At 35.2% G+C, this 23,015-nt stretch overlaps 1 protein-coding gene across 6 annotated transcripts in view; it reads right to left on the reverse strand.

Moving 5' to 3' along the window:
* Positions 1–773: 773 nt before the first annotated feature.
* LOC100644037 (ras-related protein Rab-32) overlaps positions 774–23,015 on the reverse strand; it is a 57,186-nt gene continuing 34,944 nt past the window's right edge. For 3 of the 6 annotated variants that reach the window (XM_012317338.3, XM_048412897.1, XM_020866729.2), the window contains 3 exons: positions 7,753–7,981; positions 5,780–6,105; positions 774–4,438 (listed from right to left, as the gene is read on the reverse strand). In XM_012317338.3, coding sequence (XP_012172728.1) covers positions 4,325–4,438; positions 5,780–6,105; positions 7,753–7,981 — 669 coding nt within the window. In that variant the 3' untranslated portion in view covers positions 774–4,324. Of the gene's footprint in view, positions 4,439–5,779; positions 6,106–7,752; positions 7,982–13,588; positions 14,161–16,339; positions 16,796–19,426; positions 22,917–23,015 lie in introns of those variants that run through there. The other 3 variants (XM_012317334.3, XM_003401440.4, XM_048412896.1) reach the window with 3 other exon arrangements.

Below are 23,015 nucleotides of genomic sequence, written 5' to 3' on the forward strand. Positions count from 1 at the left end.
ATCAGATTTGATGGTACATGGATTTCTAGTCTCACTGACGATGGAATTGATGCGCCTGTTCGTAGCAAGAACAAGATACCAATATGCATAATTTATATCGATTTTGTATCCTGATGATGGAAATTAATTTATACACGAGTGACGTAAATTTTTCAATGGGATTTTTATGCAGAAGAAACTTAAGAGGATGTTGATTTCACGAAGATTATATAAATTCGAGGACTGCGACGTGATTGGATACTGGTTGATTGTAGTAGTGGACAGTTTAATAGCATCGCAGAAAGTGAGAGTACATTCTACGTAACGTTACGATAGTAGGATCGTCTAAGGACACCTGTGTCCTGCACTACGTAATATTCATTGTCTAATGCATAGTTGAGCAACTCGAGTGCGACAAGAGTGAAATTATTAAGCTATTCGCACCGCATCCAGTTATCTGTCTACAAATGGAATTTAATTAATTTAGCACAAATATATTTTCCAATATTTTCCTATCCTTTTTCATCAGTATATGAATGAACGAAGTACGAGGGAAAGTTTTATTTAAAATATCAAACGATAGTCTCAAGAAACGAAGGAAAAATTATTTGTCTACGAATTGAATTTGATTAACTGGAGATACATTGAAACAGGAATATATGGATTTATATTTTTCTGTTAAAATATTTTTTTCTCCTATTTTCTCTTCGTGTGAATTGGTAAACCAAGAATGGAATTGCTCTAAAAATACGTGACAGAAATGAAGGAAAAATAAAGTGCTTTGCAACAGGCCATTATATTGAATCTCAATCACTTTACTATAAATTATATGTATATATAACATGCTTCTTATACATATAAATACAATCTGTATATAATATATAATACGTATGAACAAAGTATTTTCATCTTAATAAAAAAGGAGAAACGATAAAAGAGACAGGAAAACACGTGGCACCACATCATTTTTCCATAGAAAAACGCAGAAACTCACGACATTTCCTCTGTTAAATACATATATCGTGGACATTAATAATTACTCGTATAAAAAACTCTACTTAGGTCGACGTTATTATATAGAAAATGAAACGTTTTCCAAGCAGTCAGGCTTTCAACGTGGAACACAGTTTTAGTTTTCATCGACGGACCAAAATTCGTTGAAGAACGATCAATAATGATCATACTAACCATTCATTAGTATCTGGATACTTAGATTTAATACGTGAATTTTTCCTTGATAATGGACACACAAGTAATGAGATGTAGATCAATGGAAAAGATTTAATGAAATATCTATGAATTTAATGGAATTGCGAATCAATGGAGATTAGGTAAATCGAAATGATTCGTTTAAAAACTTGCTAATGATACCTATACTGGTAAAAACCGATGAAAATTATTATTAATTTCACGGATGAGTACAGTTCTTTGTAATTATTGCAAATGTTGAAATAATAACAAGCTTCTGTCAATTGGCTTTTTACATAATTAATCGCTTACGTTTAAAAACAAAAACAAATAGAAACTTTGGTGTTTCTAATGTTTATATTATATATATATCGTATCTTTGAATCTCCATAATATCTTATTTTCATATTCCATTAATTTAAGACTTTGTTTATTTGACTTGCAGCTTGTAAATGAAATGGAGAATTTTCAAAATGATGGAATATTTCACAAAGATTAGTATCTACAAATAAATTTGTCGTGGAATATTCTGCTTTTGGCAACTAACTTCATTGTAACGTTTTATAATATCATAACAGCGATTACGATTAAGTCGCAATCTAACAACAATACGTAAATAAATATCCAGATACTTTTGAGCGGTGATATACGCTAACTAGACTTATCATAGTAAGTGATCGATAGTCGGTTAACATAGTTTAGCTACCTTTTCAGTTCGATTAGAATAAGTCGCGGCCAGTGTTCATAAGGATCAGTGTCGTCGTCACTCGTTAATTAAAAAAAGCAGGAAACTAGAAGTAAATTTGTTTTCTTAATTCTTAATTTTACATCTAACGATCGACAGGTTGTTAATTCGTTGTTTTATTCGCGAACGCTGTTAATCGTCGACGTAAATTGTCACATGTTCTTTTTTCTTAATAAAAAAAAAAAAACAAACAAACAGAAAGAAAAAATAAAAATAAAGAGAAAACAGGTAGAACTTAAGATTTAGAATTGACATAAAAATCGCTGGAACGTTAGAGTGGTTTATTTCGTTAGGCTTACGTTAGCATAGTCTTCTAAGACCAAGAGGTGGAAACAGAAAACGAATTACGAATGTAAAAATTACAGAAGAATAGTTGCTTAATAAAAATGAATAAAAATCAGATTTATTAGGAAAATATCTAAAAATGAAATACCTAATAAGTCTAAACTTGACAAATATCCAAATTAGATACCTAACAAATCCAGATTACGTTACAGCCGAATTGTACATTTCAAGTATTCGTTAATCAACCTCTCAAACATTTATCCATTATGTCGAAATTATTTATTACAGCTGTTCTTATTCGTGTTTCTAAAACTTTCGCGTTCAATACTGTACAGCAATAACGAAATACAGAATTAAGATAGTGAAAACGATCTTTTGGAATGGTAAGAGTCGCAAAGTTCGAGCAGGAACGTATTCACAGGCTCTTTCAGTGACGAACACGTCGATTATTCGTCGTGGTAGTCTCGCGTTAACGAAAACGTCCTCTAAGCGGTGCTGGCTTTCGATCAACCTTCAACGATACCCGCTAAAACGTTCGACTTATTAATAAAAATTCCTCTACCATCTATCGAGCTTGCAATCGTCATCCGTTCACAATCTTCTTATCGTTCTTTCGTTTCTTTCTGATGGGAGCCATAATTATGAAGATTTAGAAGAACGGTGAACTCAGAATGCCGAGACGAGTCACATTCGCTTAAAGGTTGAAACATTCCAAGTTTTCTTTTTACAAAAATAAGCAGCGATATAAGTTGACTATAAAATGGTTGGAATTGAACAATGAATACTTGGAAAACATAAAGAAAACGTTGTGAGTAAAAACACGAAGGACGATGATAACGTTAAAATTGTTTGAAAGCAGATGAGGGAATTCATTGAATTGTGAAATTTGGTTCTTTAGTAGTTGGGTATTTAGCGTGGAACTCAAGGCAAGATGTTAAGTCTATCTCAAATGTTTAATTTCTCAATTTTTAATCAGGTTTTCTAGAAACTTAGTGTATAATGACAATAATTACGATGGTAATCAATCATCATTATCAATTTTACTTACTATTCGTCTTATAAATGACACTCTCGATTATCTATTCTTAACTTGTCTTCGATTTCAAGGGAATTAAAATGAGAAGTATAGGAAGAGACGTAACGCAAGGAAACAGAGTAAATTCGTATACATTACAAAAGGAATCGTTCAAATCCTTTGAGAACTACAAAACAATATCTATAAAATCATTGCGGATTCTCAACATTTTGATGAAGAGTTAGTCAGCCTGACTGCGTCTAAGAATTCTAATATTTTAAAAACTCTACTTTCTCCACGCTTATTCAGCATTCCAAGTTTCACCTTCTTCGACAAACCCAGCCGAACCTCCGACAAACGTGAATCACGTACAGTTGTGACCAAGAGAAAGTTCAAAATTGCGACTTGCACGCGCTTAGACTGGAGATTTTTATACAAATTAATATTGTTGAGGGTGTAATTAAAACAGTGGAATCTCGATGGAAAAGTGTTATGCGAAGCACTATAGCGTGGATCATATTATGTGCATTCCGTGCAATTTTGCACCTTCCTATAAACTTCCTATAAATGTATAAAAACCCTCAGTCTATAATATACGAGTATTGGTAACTTCGTACTGGATGCTTTTCACCATCTTGGTAACAATCGCTTTCTTCGAATATATATATCACCTTTATTCATCGTACTCGTAAAATAGAATTCAGCTTTCTAAAACTCGAATAAAGTCATAATAAAACAGTATCGTTTAAACTTTCTTTCGTCCGTCATTGTATATATATATATATATGTGTGTGTATGCATATTTACAAAGATCAAATGGAAGAATTATGCTCGATTTTCGTAAATTCTCAATCAGTAACCATCGACGATGTACGAGGAAGCATCGAAATCTTACAAAAGATGACTTTGATCGATGGAATGATCGTTATTATGGTTCGTTTCTCAGGCAGGAAATTGGTTACACGATCGAGACGAGATCCAACGACGACGGCGATGGTCGACGCGGAGCAAGCAGCACTGCACTCTCGTGTCATGGCACCGATGGCTAAACGGTGATGGCAGGACCACGATAACGGACCGGACGATCCTGCTATCGGTTGGTTACCGATTCGTCAGCAGGAACAGGATTTCTTTGAACTCGTTGGCGTTTGATTCAATGCGAACCGCTCGCCATCTGTCTGATCCTGGGATCCATTACCTTTCATCATCTGGTCGTTCTGAAGTATCTGCAAGAAGAAAGCAAACAGGTTTGTTAACGAAGTTGAACAGCAGATTCTCCCTGCGAATTTTGAGCTTATCGTTTCTCTCATTTCGTACCACTTTTATACGCGCTATTCGCAGGGGCCATTTTTTGACATTCTTTTCTGCGTCTTTTCAAATTATTATCTCTCATGTATCGCACCCACTATTATTATTTCAGCTATCTACGAATCAAAGTGATTGATAATTATGTTCTTTGACATTTGTTTAACGTATTTTCGGCTCGTTGCCTCCACCTTTTCGTACCATTTTTATACGAGCCATTCGCAGACCAGAGAGATTTATGAATCTACTTTTCGAAATTTTGAAAATTTTATTGACAAGCCACTTGTGTCGATTATGTTTTATATGTAAATTTCGACAATTTTCTTTACTTTTTATTTTGCGAAGTTGAACGTTGTGGAAGAAGAATGTCTATTTTCTTTCAAAAGAGAAATTGTCGGTCAGGCAGACGCTGTCACAGCTTTGAATTAATTTCGGTCAACGAACAACAATTAAATATGCACCGTAAGACGATCACTGGACGCGAAAATATGTCATTGATAAATCCATCGAGCTTGTACGTATGTTAATGAGGAGAGCAATATGATATTCCATAAATAGCTCGTGGTGATGGCTCTCGGGCGACGTATCTTCGTCAATTGAATTCCGCGGTTAGATGAAGGAAAACAACGGCAGAAAATATCGAGTAGAGCATTTTCTTTCTCACGTTTAAGAGCTACACTCGTTTACTTAATTTCATTACTACGTTTTATTCATCGTATTACAATAAAATGGTACTCTTCGAACGACGAATTTTTGTATTTTCATTTTGCAATGAAAAGTTTCCTCGAGCTTTCCAGTGATTTCACGAAGAATCATTAATAAATTTGACTTGAATTTTATTAATGAGAAATCGCCTACCTTCGTAACAATATCGCGAGAAATTAATGGTGAAACGTATGAAAAGAATATTACATAAATGATCGACGATAAAAGTTTAATAAAAAATTACTAATTTTTGTTCGATCTATTAATACAGAATGAAAGGTCGTGTCAGTTTCTTTGCGACGATTCTTCAAAATTTGTTCATTTTAAAAAATAATTATAATCGTATAAAACAACTATTTCTTTAACCCTATTAACAATTAAATAATCAGTTAACCAATGATTTTTCTAATGATCTAATGAATGGTCAAAATCCTGGCTTAGTCTAGATAATAAAATAATTTTTTTTCATTAATCATTCGCTACAAAAAATGGCAAAAAGTTAGCCTTGTAATCTCATTAATAAATAGATACAGAATCTATTAATCATTTTTACTCACTTTATTGACAAGAAAACGTGCAGCCTCCTCAATATTAATATTTTCCTTGGCCGAAGTCTCGAACCATCCGGCGAAATTCTTCTCTTTACAGTATTCGTCCATTTTCGCCGGTGAATTCACTAGACCTTCCTTCTGCTGGTCACATTTGTTCGCAAGAAGGACGCAAGGTATCTGTGAACCGTCAGGAAGTTGCACTTTCGAGTCCAAATCTTGTTTCCATTTCACCACTGCGTCTAAGGTCGCGCTTCTCGTCACGTCGAATACTATAAACGCGCCCACTGCTTCTTTGTAATACACTCTCGTCATGTTGCCAAACCTCTCTTGACCTGGACATTAGTAAACACAAGGTAGACGTAGTTATTGGTTGTTGTACAACGCTAATTCAACAAATGGTTGTACAACACTGATTCAACAATTAGTTATACAACATTAATTCAACTATTAGGTATACTATACCAATTCGAGGATTAGTTATACGACACTGATTCATCAATTACTTATACGACACTGGTTTAACAATTAGTTCTACAACATTAATACAATAATCTCTTGACCTGAACAATAGTAAACAATTAATTGGTTATTGTAATCATTGGTTGTTGTACAACATTAGTTCAACAACTGGCTATACAACACTAATTCAACCATTAGGTATACAATACTAATTCGAGGATTAGTTATGCGACACTGATTCAATAATTAGTTGTACAACACTAATACAACAATCTCTTGACCTGGACAGTAGTAAACAATTGGTTGTTGTAATCATTGATTGTTGTACAACACCAGTTCAATTGGTTATACAACACTGATTCAACAATTAGTTATACAACATTAATTCAACTGTTAGGTATACAATACTAATTCGAGGGTTAGTTATGCTACACTGATTCAACAATTAGTTATACAACACTAGTTCAACAATTGGTTATACAACATTAATTCAACCATTAGGTACACTATACTAATTCGAGGATTAGTTATACGACAGTCATTCAATAATTAATAATACAACACTAATACAACAATCTCTTGATTTGTACAGTAGCAAACAGGAAGGTAGGCGTGATTATTGTTGTTACACTGATTCAATAATTAGTTTTACAACGCTGATAGCAATAATGACCAATTACTGTTGACCTGGTCAGTAGTAAACAGAAAGGTAGACTTGCTTAGTGTCGTTGTATAATGTTAATGTTTAGTCAAGTGTTTATATTGGAATGAATTTGTTCAATATGTTGCAACATGATGTCGTTCATACGACAAACGCTTTCTGCGTTTGTTTCTATTAGAAGAAAGAGACTTCGACGAAACTTCTGCATAGGCGGTGTGCTCAGTGGCGCCAAGTTTATTATTATTAATATCTCATTTTATGAATTATTCTTCTACGAGCAATCTGAGTTAAACGACTCTATACGTCATAGATATACATAAATAATTTGATTGTTGTATTAAATTTTACGATTAGGTATATGTACACGTATTTTAATTCAATGCCACGCAATTTCATCAATTATACATCATATATCCTTTTCACACATTTTTTCTGTTAACGAAATATTCTGTTGCTTTCTAAAATGATATGAGATTTTATGAAAGAAACTAAATTTCGATGACCTTGATCATGCAACATTTCGTTAATATATTAGAAGATTAACCGACGTGAAATTTTGCCAAACAATTGCTTTCTTTAATATCACAAGATATATCTGATAAACGACTGGAATTCTAATTTGTTCTTTCTCCATAACAATAATCATGCAAAATAAATTCGTTTATCATTGTCCAATCATCGACTTTGAAGTTTTAAAGAAATAATTCATACGATACGAAGAGTACAGAGATAAAGAAAACAAAAGGAAGAATAAAAAGACGTAAGGATTAACAATTCAAGAAAGAAACGAACAAGAAAAAGGGAAGAAGGTTAAAGAAACTAAATAAAGAAAAAAGAAAGAATTAAGAAGAAGACTAACCTGCGATATCCCATAACTGCAGCCTTATGATCGTGTGCGGGTCCCAGTTCAATACTTTCAGTGCGAAGTCAACGCCAATCGTCGCGCGATAATGTTGCGAGAAGAATTGATGAACGTATCTCTTGATAATGGACGTCTTTCCAGCGCCCAGCTCACCAATTACCAGGATTTTATACAAGTGTTCTCGTTTATCGCCTAATCCGGCATTCGGCGCATTGTTCTGTGACGACTGTGCAAACAAAAAGCAAAATTTCATTGCCATTAATCGCCAAATCTTCGACAATCTATCGTTTATAAACGATTTCTTGTTGTTTAATTTTTATTACTATGTTTCAACTATTATTAACACCAGACCTGTTAATCATTATTGATATCATTCGTATCAATGTAGAACTTAAATTATAAAATGGTAACGTTGTTTGGAAAAGATAGGATCTTCTTCTATGATTATTCGAAAGACGTTCCATTTTTGGAAAATTTATTACGAGAAGAAACTCCAAAATATCTTTCTATTATTATTATATCGTCGTCGTAACGATTTTTTTATTTTTTAATGACATAAAGAATTTTTAGACCGACTATATTAACTTATATCCTATTTATTATCAGTTATTCGAATAGCATCTTTGTCGTGTAAAATTCTATAAGTATTATAATTATTCCTTTTGGGAATTTATCCTTTTTGAAGTTAAACGCACCTAATTTCCTGTGCTCACTTAGTTGTCTGCTAACTGGCAACGTTGTTTAGTGATTTAAAAAATTATCCAGGTCGAGTTATAAATAAAGGCTTATTATAGTACTTATCTCAAGCACTCATTATTCTCTGTCTGATATTCTTATACGAATAATACCATTTTTATTACTTTTCTCTTTCTCTTATCTTCGTTATGCAACTATTTTCTTCGCTATTTGACACAATTACACAATAATCATTGTGCGTACTCGTGTAGCAAAATTAGCATTCTAAAACATACGAGGTCAAGCTTATAGAATCGTCTTATATTCGTTTAATTGAAAAAGAAAAAAGAAAGACTACAATTCACTGCAGTATTTTACTTCAATTCGAAATTAAGCTGATTCTGACGAGTATCACAGAATCTTTTAAACAATCGATGAAATTTCAAATCGCATATACATGATGCATGTAACTTTCAAGTTTGCATTTGAATTGTAATTTCAACTTGACTTGTACGTCGTCACAGAAAGTTAATTTATCTTAATATCGAGTATAATTCGTAAAGATGTTACGATTCACGATTTTATGCAACGATGTTGCGTCTCTACGTTTTCTCGCAACTTTACTTATCTTATCGAGCTACGAGCAAGCGACAAGTAGCAAGTAAAACACGTAATGGAAGCATAATAAAACGATCCAACAACTCCCAATACAAATATTACCGAGTCTGATTTACGATGTTGTTTTCTCTTCTTAATTTACATTCGTCGTTGCTTTCACTGCATAATATTATTAACTAACTCTAGTCACTAATAAACGAACACAATAATGATCAAACGTCGAATCACATGATCAATAAAAAGAAAGAAAAAAAAAGGAAATAAGAAGAGAGAAATAGTTAAAGATAATCAAAGAACTAACCCTGCGCCACCTCCAATTCTTCGAATTAACTTTCGATTCAGAGATATTCAGAAATGACACAGTCTTGTTGTTCTTCTTCTTCACGCTCATATTGCTTCTAGTTAATGTTCTACTTAAAACGCTACTGCAAATGCGTTTAGCCCGACCGATGTTCACTCATTACCAGGTTCGTCTAAACTAACAAGAATCAAAGTTTCTTCGACATTAATAACCGATCGATCAACTCTAAGCGGATGATTCACCGATGATAATCATTTTAGAATATAAATCTGTCAATACAAGGGTACCGTAACGTATGACAATGTTTTAGCAAACGCTAATTAATTTAACTTTCACGTTATTTATTTACTTCTTTACTTCTTCAAAAATGTGTGAGCAGATGATCGCGTAGCTTTGTTCATCGATTTTATACTTCTATTTGGCCCTCTTCGAACTATCGTAGTTTATTATATATAAAAGTAATTTTTTATTTTATTTTTATAAAAGATTTGTATTACGTTATAAGCGAGGAAAATTTTGCTGTAAACGTTTATAAAAATACTCAATTTAGTTGAAATCGTTTGGACTGTGCCAAAATTAACGATTATAGTTTATCGGTACACCATAATGATATTAATCTATGTATCTCTGAAAATCACTAGTTCCTAAATTCTTCATCGCGATAGGATAGTATTTTAACAAATTATAATTTTTTCTACAAGCAAATAATATCGTAATATATTATAATCTCTTTCTGTCACGTTCTAATTGTAGAGAATTACACATCTCATAAATAATACGGCGTGTTTCCATATTTTATTACTTTTAAGTATTACTTTTACGAGTTACTATTAAGTTAAGTTAGTATGCTTGCACTATATAGTATACTAGTATAATTTGCTATTATGATATTACCACCAATTTAATTAATAATGATATCAATTTATAATATCATTAATTAATAATAATATAAATAATAATTTATTACTTTTAAGTATTACTTTTAAGAGTTACTATCAAGTATGCTGATACTATATACTATACTAGTATAATTTGCTATTATAATATTGCCACCAATTTAATTAATAATAATATAAATAATAATTTATTACTTTTAAGCATTACTTTTAAGAGTTACTATTAAGTATGCTGATACTATATACTATATTAGTATAATTTGCTATTATGATATTGCTACCAATTTAATTAATAATAATATCAATTTATAATATCATTAATATTAGTAGTATAATATAATATTAATATTAATAATATCATTAATTAACAATACTATAAATAATAATTTATTTGTAGCGGTTATTAATCCCTATTTCTGCTTATTAGAATCACAATAAATAAATATCAATCATAATAAACCATAATTTTCTTCTCTCACAAATAAGCAAAGTTCAACGCTCTAATAAGTAAATTATTAATTGTCCGAATGATTCGAAATTGAAACAAAAAGAAACTCCGCCTAATACTAATGTAGCATAAACAGAATCATGGTGTATTCTACAAAATAAAACGATATTAGAAATATGATAAGTGTAACGTGTGGTTACACTCAGCAGGATAATCTGCCATGGAAAATACCGCACGAAACCGTAACCATAAACTCTAGGGTAATAATAATAGTCTGCTGTAAAGGTAGAAACCATAACGTTGCCGGTTGTACAATGCTCCATAATGCAGCAACATTGCTATGGTACACTGCATTTAATGGCAGCTAAGTTTTGTCTAGAAACAACACGCATTATCACACTTAGAAATGTGTTCACATCTGGCGATTTCGTAAGTTTGAAAATTATGTCATCGTAACATCAAGTTCATCTTCATCTTCAGTTACATCTTTAGATAATAATAAAATTTAATAATGAAACTTTTTGGAGAAATGTCGATGTTAAGATAGAAAGATTTACAGACTAGAACGTTAGAATTAGAATCACAAATTCTGTATAATTATCTGTGTATAGAGCATATGTTATACTATAAAATAAATATATATTAATTTTAGATAAATATTAATTTTCCAAGCTGATTTAAAAACGCCAGGTTTTCATTAGAAACATTTAAAATCTACTTGAAAAATTGCTTTTCGTTGTGTTTTCTTTCAAATTACCCGGCATACGATGACAAATACCAATTGCGTATGCTAATCATAAATTACATTTGCACAGAATTGTAAATATTATCACAAGATTAAGTCAATATACGTGAAGTAACTAGGCAGTAGAATATTCAAGGGGCTAACTTTACACCTTTAAAGAAGATATCTCTATGTTTTGGAATTTTTGCCCGTTTACTAATCGTGAGTAACGTCGACGAGGAGGCCTTACTTCAAATTTTCCACAACTCACCGATACAATATAATTTTCCTCGCGTAGAATTTGGAATTCTAAATTGGAATTTCAATTGGAATTCCATCACGGCGAAATGCTTGCACGAGATCCAATCGTCGACACATTTTTCTATCTCCTGAAATCCCATCTCATTTTTCTATCATGTGCACTAACTGGAAGCGGATAACAGGTGAAGCGCGTTACATCGATCGGAACAGGTGGCAATCCAAAGGATTAATGTCTCTAAGGAATCAGCTGGTTGCCGCAGGACGTCCACGACTCGTTACAAGCTCGTGTCTTTTGTCATAGAAGCAGCAGGCGTTGTCGCGCAGCAATTTCACGGATCGTCCTCCTTCGTCAAGTCCCTGACGATTGCAACTTGTCTAGAGACGCCACGTTATTCCACGATGGAGTTGATCGTTCGACAAATAAAATTTATCGACAGCAGCGACGAATACTTTGAACGAACAACTTGCAGTATTTTCCTTTTAAATAAACACTTTGTGTTTCGCTAACAAACCTGGATTATTCAAAGTTGGAAATAGAAACGCTACATTGAAAAAGCCAAAACTTTCCGTAGCCGTGTCTTCGCGATTGTATTCCATGAGAAACAGTCGATGAAAAATAGTAAGTGAGGTATTCGTTCGACTAATCGTCTTTTCAGCTCTCTATTACGCTATATGGAAGTTGAGATAGAAGACGCCACTGTTGAGATAAAGCACGGCAGGCCACGTAACTCGAGAGCATCGGTTGTTGCAGGGGTTGGTCGAGTGAAAAATACACGGGACAAAAGCGAAGAGAGCGGGTTCGACGCGCGGCAACCGCAAATCCTGACCGCAGAACGAGACTACCTTATGATTCCTGCGTCGTAGGATTACAGGTTTCTACGGGCAAACAGATGCAAAGAAACGTTGGCGGTGTTTTGAAACTGTGTCGGGTGTCGATATCGAGAAAGGGAAACCTGATTATGCAAATGACGACAGGAATCCAAAGAGAGAAAAATACTAGAGCCGAGTACGAGTTTTAACGAGTATCGAGTTCGGTGTCTTTGCTCCAAGTCGAAGAAAGATCTTGTATTTTTGCGGATGGTCGGTTCAGGTTGGGACAGGTTAGGGGACTTGTTTACGGGCAAGTGCAGTAACTCCCTCCAATACTTTATACGTTTTAAATATGCAAACGCTCTTTCATATTGTATACAATTGGACTGACATGGCTAGTGAAATTTTACAACTGCAAATTTTGCAAATTACAAGTCAGAAAAGAGCAAGACTGAGTTGAATGTTCATAGAGAAAAGCTTCCTGGAAGGAGCGAAACATAAAGATATTTACTACAAAAATGTTTTAAAAATGAGGGAAAGATCATCAACACCAAAGAAATAAACTGAGTGAAATATTCCAGAGCAGAAGAGAAGAGGAAACTCAAAGAGAAATGCATCAAAGAAATCGTAGAAACAAAGATAACAAGAAAAAAAAAGACACCCAATGCAATAAAACATTCAAACTTAAAAGAGAAAAACGCAGAAATGTTCCCTATAGTGTCAGCAAAGAACCAGAAATAAACGAACGGATATAAAAATAATAATAATAATAATAGGAATATGCAGATAAATAAACTAAATATTGTAATAATAAATATAGATATGTATAAGAGAAAAAAATAGGAAAATTATGGTCACTATACAAGTAGTTCTCACCGTACTAGCCATATCAAAATAAATAAATATTATAACAAGAAAACTAAACCGAGAGAGGAGCCACAAGAAAACAAAGCAACTACGATAACCACGTAAGTAATTCCTCGCCATACTATCCATATTAAAGTAAATAAATAAATAAATAAATATTACAATAATAGAAAATAAGAGGAGAGCCATGAAAAGACTGAAAAACTACGGTGGGTACACAAGTAGTTCCTCACCATGCTATCCTGACTGACGACCTTGCTCTTCTCCGCGTTGTCAGCCATCATCGACCCCACAGTAGCCAGGTAACTATCGTGCTGTCTATCGTAGCTCTCGGTATAATCCTCCTCAATACCAGCCAGATAGCCAACTCCAGTCTCCTCGTCGAACGTACCCTCGAACGTGGAGAACGTATCGAACTTTTTCACACTGATATGCCTCGCCTTCTTCTTCGTTCGATTTTCCTCTTGTTTCTCCTCCTCCTTCGCTGACGGCGATTTATCGTCGTCGTCGATGGTAACAGCGATCACCGTCTCGCCCGAATCCGTGTCACGAGTAGTTTCGAACAAACGACGCTGAAAAATCGCACGTTTTTCCTCCAATAAGGACAATTTTCGTCTAACCTCGCGAGGGGACGATTTTGGTATTCCAGACTCGGACTCGGATTTCGTGTTCAATTTGGATTTTCTAGATGGTTCGGACGATGTTGGTTTCGGCGGCTTTTGCTCCGCCCATTTTGAAAGCGCATAGGGAAGCGCCGAGCTGCACCGAGCTTCCAGACGAGGAGATTTCTCCGAGGATTGGGAATCTGCGCACGCGGATAATCGCACCAGGTTCATTCGTCGGATTTGCAGAGTTCGTTCAATGGCAATTTCAGGTGATGATGGTGGTGATTGTCATGGTGGTGGTGGTGATGATGATGATGATGATGATGTGGCGGTCTTTGAGAATCGAGACGACGACATCTTTGAACGTAGGTTGCAGGATGTTAGTACGTAGCGGTTCAGGTTTCGTTTTATGCGGTATGATGAGGATATAGTTGAATGTCGAAGAATAGTGGATGTTGAGGTTGAAATTTAATGGTTGAGTTACAGCGTGAGGGTTGCAGAACAGCAAGCATAAACTAAACTTCAACTTTGATGGTTGAGTTAGAGCGTGTGTTGCAGAAAGATAAGACTCAAGATGGATGTTGAACAGCGATGGGGTTGTGGATGTTGAAGTTGATATTCAACGGTCGAGTTAAAATGTGAGTGTTGCAAAAAGAAAACTAAAAATGGATGTTGAATAGTGATGGATTTGTGGATGTTGAAATTGATATACAACGGTCGAGTTAAAGTGTGAATGTTGTAAAAGGATAAGACTCAAGATGAAAGTTGAACAGTGATGGGGTTGTGAATGTTGAGGTTGAAATTGAATGGTTAAATCAAGTGAAATGTTAGTGTAATGTAAAACAGTAGAAATAAAGGTAAATGTTAAAGTTATCAGAATTAAGTATTTAATTAACCTAAAGCTTAGATCAAGTACTTGAGTCAGATAGAATAACTCGTTGTAACTTGAGTCGAGTTATTCCACGTTAATTATATTTCCTAGTATTGGAAATTCAGTTGAGTTAATTAAAGAGCAACTGCTCATTGAACTGAAACTAATTAGCTAATAAATCCTATTAAAGTTAAATCGTATTTGGATCAGAGCAGTTAAGTTAATTATTCTTAACACCTCGAATCAGGCACTCGAGTGCTAATGGTATTACATGGCATTAATTAATTTAAAAGATTTGAGAAAATACAAAACAATTAACAAGTAGAAAAACCAAAACCGAAACTAAAACCACTTGTCGCAGTCTGATGATTTACATTACAATACGGAAATTAAATCCAAGATATTAAGAGAATGTTTGTTTATCATATTATAATGAATTTTCCAGAACTGCACGAGTACAATAATGAAACGACGATTACTATAATATGTATAATACAGTCAGTGTCTGTCAGATTTATTAAAACCTAACATAAAGCAGAACCAATTGAATCATATCATTTTAATCCGAGCCACTCATCAATGACTAACAGTGACATTAATCAAAACCCTTGATCAAAATAGAACTAATAACCATAAAGAACCATAATGCAAAGAAATATCATAAACTTCTAAAAAGAATTATTTTACCAATTACAAGTTATAGACTCCACTTGATCATCAGTCACAGAGTAACGGTAAATCATTCCATATTATAATGTATTATACATATATGTATATAAATATAATTATATGACTCAATACGATATGAATACGAACAATCATAGTATGAATGATTGATAGACTATAATACGGAATTTTTATGTGCCTGCAATAATTGGCAATTACTATTTGATTGACGATTTTAATGTATAGAATGTAAATTTTATACTTAAAATTCAGTACATTCCGCATGCTACACGTATAATGTGCAGCACAAATTGCATGTCAATTCTATGGATTTTCTACGCGTACAATTCAAATTCCATATAAATTTCATACACAAAATTCTATGCATTGGACACAGAACGTAGATATTTCACACATTTTGTACAATAAATTTTATATAATATAAGATTCTGTTTATATGTAGAGTAAAAATTCCATGTAATCTTTGTAAATGCGTAAAATTCTATTCACCCAGAGTACAAATTCCATATAACTCCATATATAAAATTCTCTATGCAGATTAGAAATTCCATGTGAACTTTATACGTAGAATACAAATTCCACGTAAACTCTACGCAAAATTCTCCACATAATGTAAAATGTAAACCCTTCTCACATCCCCCGTCCAACATTCCGTAGACGTAACTCGCAATTCAACGACCATCAATTTTTCCACGACCCTAACCCAAATCAGGAACCAACCCCAAGCCAAGAATCAATGGAGTAAGAAAAAATGAGTGACAGTGAAAGAGAGTGCACGTATGTGTGAGTGCAAGAGAGAGAGAGAGAGAGGGATCGCTCACCGTACAGACTCTTCGAGGAAAAGCTCCTGATGGTTAACGACGGCGACTTGCGCTGCACTACGGTCACCGTGCTCACCGGTTTCTCCGTCGGTTTCTCCGGTTTCCTCGGCTCTCCCTTCTCTCTATCCACGTCGTATAACGTGTCAGGCTGCTCGTCGGCCTCGTATCCGTCGCGATGGCCAAGCCTCTCGATCTCTTGCCCCTTCCTCGCGGTCTTCGACGGGCTGTCGGAGAGGCTAGACAATTCCTGCGACGATTGGCTCTGTGATCGACTGCTGTCACCACCCTCGGGCGTGTGCCTCGGCTCCTGCTCCGTCGACAGACGAAATTTGTTCAGGCTCAGTTTGCGCACCAACGAGTTCGACTTTTTCTTCTTCTTCTTCAAGGTCGTCGATGGACCAACGACGACCTTGCGGTCGCCCTGCTCCTCCACTGAACTCCGCTTCCGACCCGTTTCTGTCGCGTGAGACAGACAGAGGATCTTTGGTCAGAGAATAGATTTTCTTCCGGGGGGAATTTTTCCTTTTTTTTCTTTTTCTTTTTCCTTTCTTTCTTTGTGGAGGTTATGATAGAGCTCAATGGAATTGGAAGCTTAAGCTTGATGGTTTATCGGTGAGCAATGGGTTTGTTAAAGATCATTACAGGGTTTTCGGGGACGTTGAATCGATGATTATTGGACTGCGAATTTTTACGCAAACGAATATTTTTGTAAGCGTTATAAGCGTGGTAGATGTTACAATTATTATAAGATTTATTCTGTTTCACATATTTCAAGTATTTTTCTATTTTGAATTTCTTGTATTACGAGTGCATAAAAATCAGCGATCTAGTGCATATAGTTCGTTATGGATTTTATTCAGCTACGATAAGCACGATAAATGTAGTTGCTATGGTAAATGTAGCAGATACGATTAATTGATTAAATAATGTAATCGAATAGCCGATATAGCGTACATAGTGAGCATAGTATGTAAAGTATGAAAGTAACAGATACACCGGATACAGTACGTGTAACAGTAGCAGATTACAGTAAACTGTTTAAAATGGATACAACAGAGATATCACGTGTATAAATCCTACAAAAGCGATACAGTAGAGGCGCGGTGGTTACAGTAAGTAGAACAGGGCAGATGTAAGTCAGCCTTGTGAATATCATGAATATATATACATAATATATATCACAAATAAATAGCAAAAATATAATAGTTACAGTAGGTGCACAAAATATAAGGAAAGAAGGTATAGTAAATATCATTTCCATAGAAACGAGTACATAAAGATATAGAAAACTATTAGGTTGTCCGAAAAGTTTCTTTCGTTTTATAAGGAAATAATGGATGCACAACATTTTCTCTTTTATATTGTTTTATCGAATTACGTATGACAGATTAGGTTTCATGTTTGTATAAAGATGCATCGTTGCAAAAGACGTGTCTGTAAAAGAAAGACACTTTTCGGACAACCTAATATAATTAGCATAGAACATACAGTTGGTATACGAATATAACAAATACAGCAGCTTATCGAACAGATATAATACATTTCTAACTATACTAACTTGGAATAAATCTAGCTGTTATAGTGTACGATAGATACATAAAGAGTATTAAATATAATAAATATCATTGGTATAGAAAATATTGTTTAAAATAAATCAGATTGAAAAGACAAGCATTTCATATGTAATCAATTTAAAATGATTTATAAAAGAGGAAAACAATCTTTTATAAAGATAGACGTGTCTATCTTTACAAAGATCTTTCAGTAAAGCACGTACTGTGTACATATGTCGAAAGATTTAGTAGCATGTGTCTTTCGATACGAGAGATCCCTATACATTCTCGTTTTAGCAAGACGTAAATAGGTTGAAGAATTTGATAACTGAATGCCAAGTCACCCGAAGCTAATTGAGATTGAGATAGGTCATGAATTACGAAGACGACGAAATTCAAGGAGGATCTTTGAATTTGTTACACATAGTCATCTATTCGAATGATCGAAATCGTGGTTCTCACGGTTATTCTAACTTTCGCGTATCAGATTCGTATCAGATGTTATGTAAATTGGTCTTGAAAGGACGAGCTGGTTCTATAAATCCTTTGTAATTAACGAGAGCTCGATGGCTTTCAGTAATTGCCCAGATATCGTGTAGCTATTAAGAAGATTAACATCTTAAGGAATCTGTTCATAGATCCAGAACAGTGTCCTGCCGATTACTTTACGTGTCGAATATTACAGCGATTGAAATCAGTGTCTGAACAAGGCCAGGAAACTCTATAATCTATTGCTGCTAAGATAAGGAAATTTTATTTTAAAAATCAATAAAATAGAGTATAAATAGAGTAGAGTATAAACTATAAAAAGACACATATGGAAGACATTAAATATTTTTACCAATAAGTTCATAGAAATCTATCGATAAAAGTAGAGATCGACGATTTAGAGAAACAAGTAGAATGAAGTAGAGAAAGAAACCACATCAACATAGAGACCTATGAATAATCAGAAAGAAGAAGGAGTTCGTGAATAGCCATCTGACGAAGCCTTAGAACAACCCTAACCAGTCACTACCAGTTATCTCAATACCAATCAGCATAACCTCGATAGAAACCAACAAAACAACGTCTACGAATTCTAATTTCTCCAAACTTTGCCAAACTTTGTTAACAAAATCGAGATTTCGAAAGAAACACGAGCTGAGAACACGTCGAGTAGATTAATCCTTGACCGCACAGGCGTTTCTATTTTTATCATTATTACAAGCAATTTTCTAGATTGCTTGGCGAATCTGCCAATTGCTATTAAATCACTGTGTAATAAAAGTCGATCTATCAGTTCGATAAAGATTATCGAAATTATTGCAAGTTTGCAAACTCTCCTCTGCGTAAATACCAATCACGGTCGATCTGTGTCTAACGCAGAGAAACACGACCCTGAAAAAAACAACCCTTCGAACAACACGTAACCTAAAACCAGGAAGAACAGAAGAAGAACTTCAGCAACCACAAGAATAAACTCCCCATAACCACAATCCTGCTAGAGCGCAAACAACTCAAAGGGAGAGAGGCACAAGCCAAATAAATAAACCTTTTTCCTCGACATCCAGCTCAGGCTCGGCAGCCGATTCGTCCAGCTGCCTGTTCTTCCTCCTAATCTTGAACAATCCTCCCTCCTTCCGGAAGCTGCTCTTCAAAACTCCGAATCTTCCCTTTTTCTTATCGTCCGCGGCCGGTGGGTCACCGGTGGCCACGTTCGTCGTCGTTCCAACGCTCGTGACCGTGTCTACGCTGGAGCTGCTGTCACCTACGGTCACGTATTCACCGGAAGTGCTGCACGCGAACCTGTTCCGCTCCTCTTCGGACGAGGAGCGCGCGATCACCGTATCCGGCGAGCTTCCGCCCTCGTTTGCGCTCTCGTTACGATCCATCCTCGTAGAAGGGGCGAAGAAAGTGGTAGGAGTATAACGTATGTAGCGTACGTTTGCACACCGGTGTCGATTTTTAACGACGTTTAACGATCCACAACGACGGATTCTTGGCCTGATGATTTTGTGTCTCACTCTGTCAAGGCACGAGCCAGTCCACGGGCTGGCTTCCTACGCCAAACGCGGAAACCTTAGAACAACCGCCTTTCTAGGTCCGATCAGGCCGGCCGCCGGATAATCCGACACGTTTCCCCCTCCTTTCTCTATTCTTTTCATATGTTGCTGTTTCAAAGAGCGAATACGATGTCTGTTCAGGGAGGAGCTATGGCGAAAAAGTAGAAGAGGGAGAGACAGAGAGATTTGTATGGTTAGTATGATAGAAAATTACGTTAGGTTGAGATTCATTCGCCTTTTCATAAAGGAATGAGAATCACGTTAGATCGTTCAATAAGTTAATTAATTAAATTCATTAATTTTCGTAAGAGAACTTGCTATTAAATATTCCAAAATCTTTCCCTTTTTATCCCATTTCTTTGTTTCACATTTTTCGTTCGAAAATTTGGATACAAGTCTCTTTACATTTTTTAAACAATGGGTTTAGTTGTCCTTTACGACAAGTAGAGATTACGTTGGCTCTGTTCTTGTTCCGAAACCACAGACGATGTTATTAATATATATTAAAAATGTAATTATACATTGTGGGGAAACTATGTATAGTTCGATTAACTAGAGTAAAAGAGAATGTTTTTAATGAAAATTCTATATAGAACCAGGAAATATCGGGGACCTAACTGCCACCATGTTGCTATTTGTTTGAATTTCATTTTTCCCAATTCCATATAATAGAGTAAAATTCCATACGATACAACTCTATTTATTGAAACGAAATTTTAGTTAGTGTCCGATTATATGTCGACCGAATCTACTTGTTCGAACGTGGTGCCGACTGAATCTACTTATCTGAATGTAAACTATTGACTGTTCTACTTATCTTACTGTAAACTATTCACTGAATCTACTTATCTGAATGTGAATTCCTACTGCACGAACGAAACGTCGTAGATGTTGCAATGCAACTCTGCCTACTGCCTACAAAATTCTAGTTTCTGTCCGATTATATATCGGTTGAATCTACTTGTCTGAATGTGGATCGCTGTCTGAATTTTCTTCTGCACGAACGAAAAATTATAGGTACAAAATGAAAATATGGAACAAAACGTCATTTAGTGTCTGACTAAACGATTTCCTGTGTACCAAATCTATTTATCTGGACGTGAATTCCCATTACGTGAAAAAATTTGAGGCAATGGAGGGAGTCGGTCGATGCTTATACTACATGAATTATGTGGATGTTATTGTTTGTTCCCTAACGTGGTCAGATAAATGTAATTCTACGCACGGATACGAGTCGAAGTTTCTTATTATTTTCCTTTGTTATTTCATACATATCTGTTCTGACTGTAATTCGAAGTTTCTACTTTCTGTTTCTGTCGCTTGTATGATTAATAGAAAAGCTATGGGTGTTCGTTGAAAGCAACGCCGTGTAGGTTCGATAGACCGTACAGTCGAATGGAGATGAAAGATAGATACCCAGTGAAACGGAGAAGCCTGGGAATAGCAGGATGAAGTAGAATTCGTGATTTGTTTTCTGGGTACAGTGGCAGAGGGTTTCTGAGTTCTTCGACACACTGTGTGACATTCCAGGAGAGGTCATTGATCGGACATTGTGTATGAAATATTCAAATCAACCACTGTCTTGGTATATGTATCTCAACACGTGAAATCAATATTTTATCCTCTGAAGTTAAATTCCAACTTTCAGGATTTTAGTCCTCTGTTGTGGCTAAGTTTCCAAAATCGAGTAAAAACAGAAAGTAAATTTTTTGAAGATGTCGTAGCAGAACTTTCATTTTACAATTGTTATATTATTCCAAACGTTAACAATTAATTTTAGATCTTTATAACTATAACCATTATGAAATATCTTTAGTAAAATTAAAACTGAGAACTTTCCCACTGTTATACAATGTTTCGAGTATATCTCATCAGCGGAGATTTTAGCTTCGAAGAAAAAAATATTTGCAGAGGTCCATGCCTTTCTTCTCCAGAATCCATCGTTCGAATATTGAATACTCTACCGTATACAGTTTTCCCGAATGGAAAATTGATTGGAAGAATCTTGACCTCCATCTCTATGTAAAAGTTAAGGGGCTGTAAATGAGTCGAAATATCGCTCGGTACTTTTTACACGGAACAGGAACTGTAGAGTCTGTTTGAAGAGTCGGAGGAATACTAAGTGGATGAATCTATAATGAAACATCTGAAATCTGTCCGTGTCATAGATTCTACGAAAATCTTGCCATCATTTTTCCTTACGAAATTTAATCATCCAGTTAGAGAGATATTAATACTTCACGCATTACAAGACCACGTGTTTCGTAAGTGATATGTCTGCGTCTAGATTTCTTGTTTGTTTCGTATCAATTCACCATTGTATCGCTGTATTTTATTGCTCTATATCCTAGTTGTATTTCTATAAATCGCTGGTGCCAAATATTCTACCCGTATCGATCAATAATTCCAAACTCCGAAGTAACAGAAACAAGCCAAAATTTCTTTCCTCGTAATCAAATGAAATTCCAGTTACGCGTAAAGAGGATGACAAACCGACGATCCAGTCACCCAGCTCGATCCACGAAGATTCGATGGCAACCTTCCCCGAAGGTGTCCACCGACGGAAATCTTTCAGGAATTCGATCGGTTCGATCATTCATCGTCGCGCGCACTTCTCATCTCGCAAGCGCGTGTACGCGTGCGTCCGCACTTGGAAAGCTTCTCAAAAGTACTTCAGAAGAACCAAACTTGGAAAGAAACGAAAATTCGCCACTCGAAAGGGGAAGGAAAACGAAAAATAAAAATATTGAGAAAAAGAAATTGAAGATAAAAAGGATCGATATTTAGAGGAAATAAGAACGAAAGCACATGGGAGACGAAAGAAGTCACTGTTTGGGAGAAATTAAGACGAATAGGTAGAAGATAGGAAGAATCGCTACGTATGCAGAAAGGATAGAAACAAAAAGACGTGAAAGGGAAATCGAAAGAGATTCACGACACTGCTGATTGTATGCGCGGAACCACACTAAAAGCTCGCGTAAAAATGCCTAAAGGCAGACAATACACGGAGGAGGAGCATGATGGTGCCCCTCCACTTGTACGCGAGAACGCATTTGTTCGCGCGTTAACCAGCCTCGA

The sequence above is a fragment of the Bombus terrestris genome, chromosome 15 (assembly GCF_910591885.1).
Source record: "Bombus terrestris chromosome 15, iyBomTerr1.2, whole genome shotgun sequence".
NCBI lineage: Eukaryota > Metazoa > Arthropoda > Insecta > Hymenoptera > Apidae > Bombus > Bombus terrestris.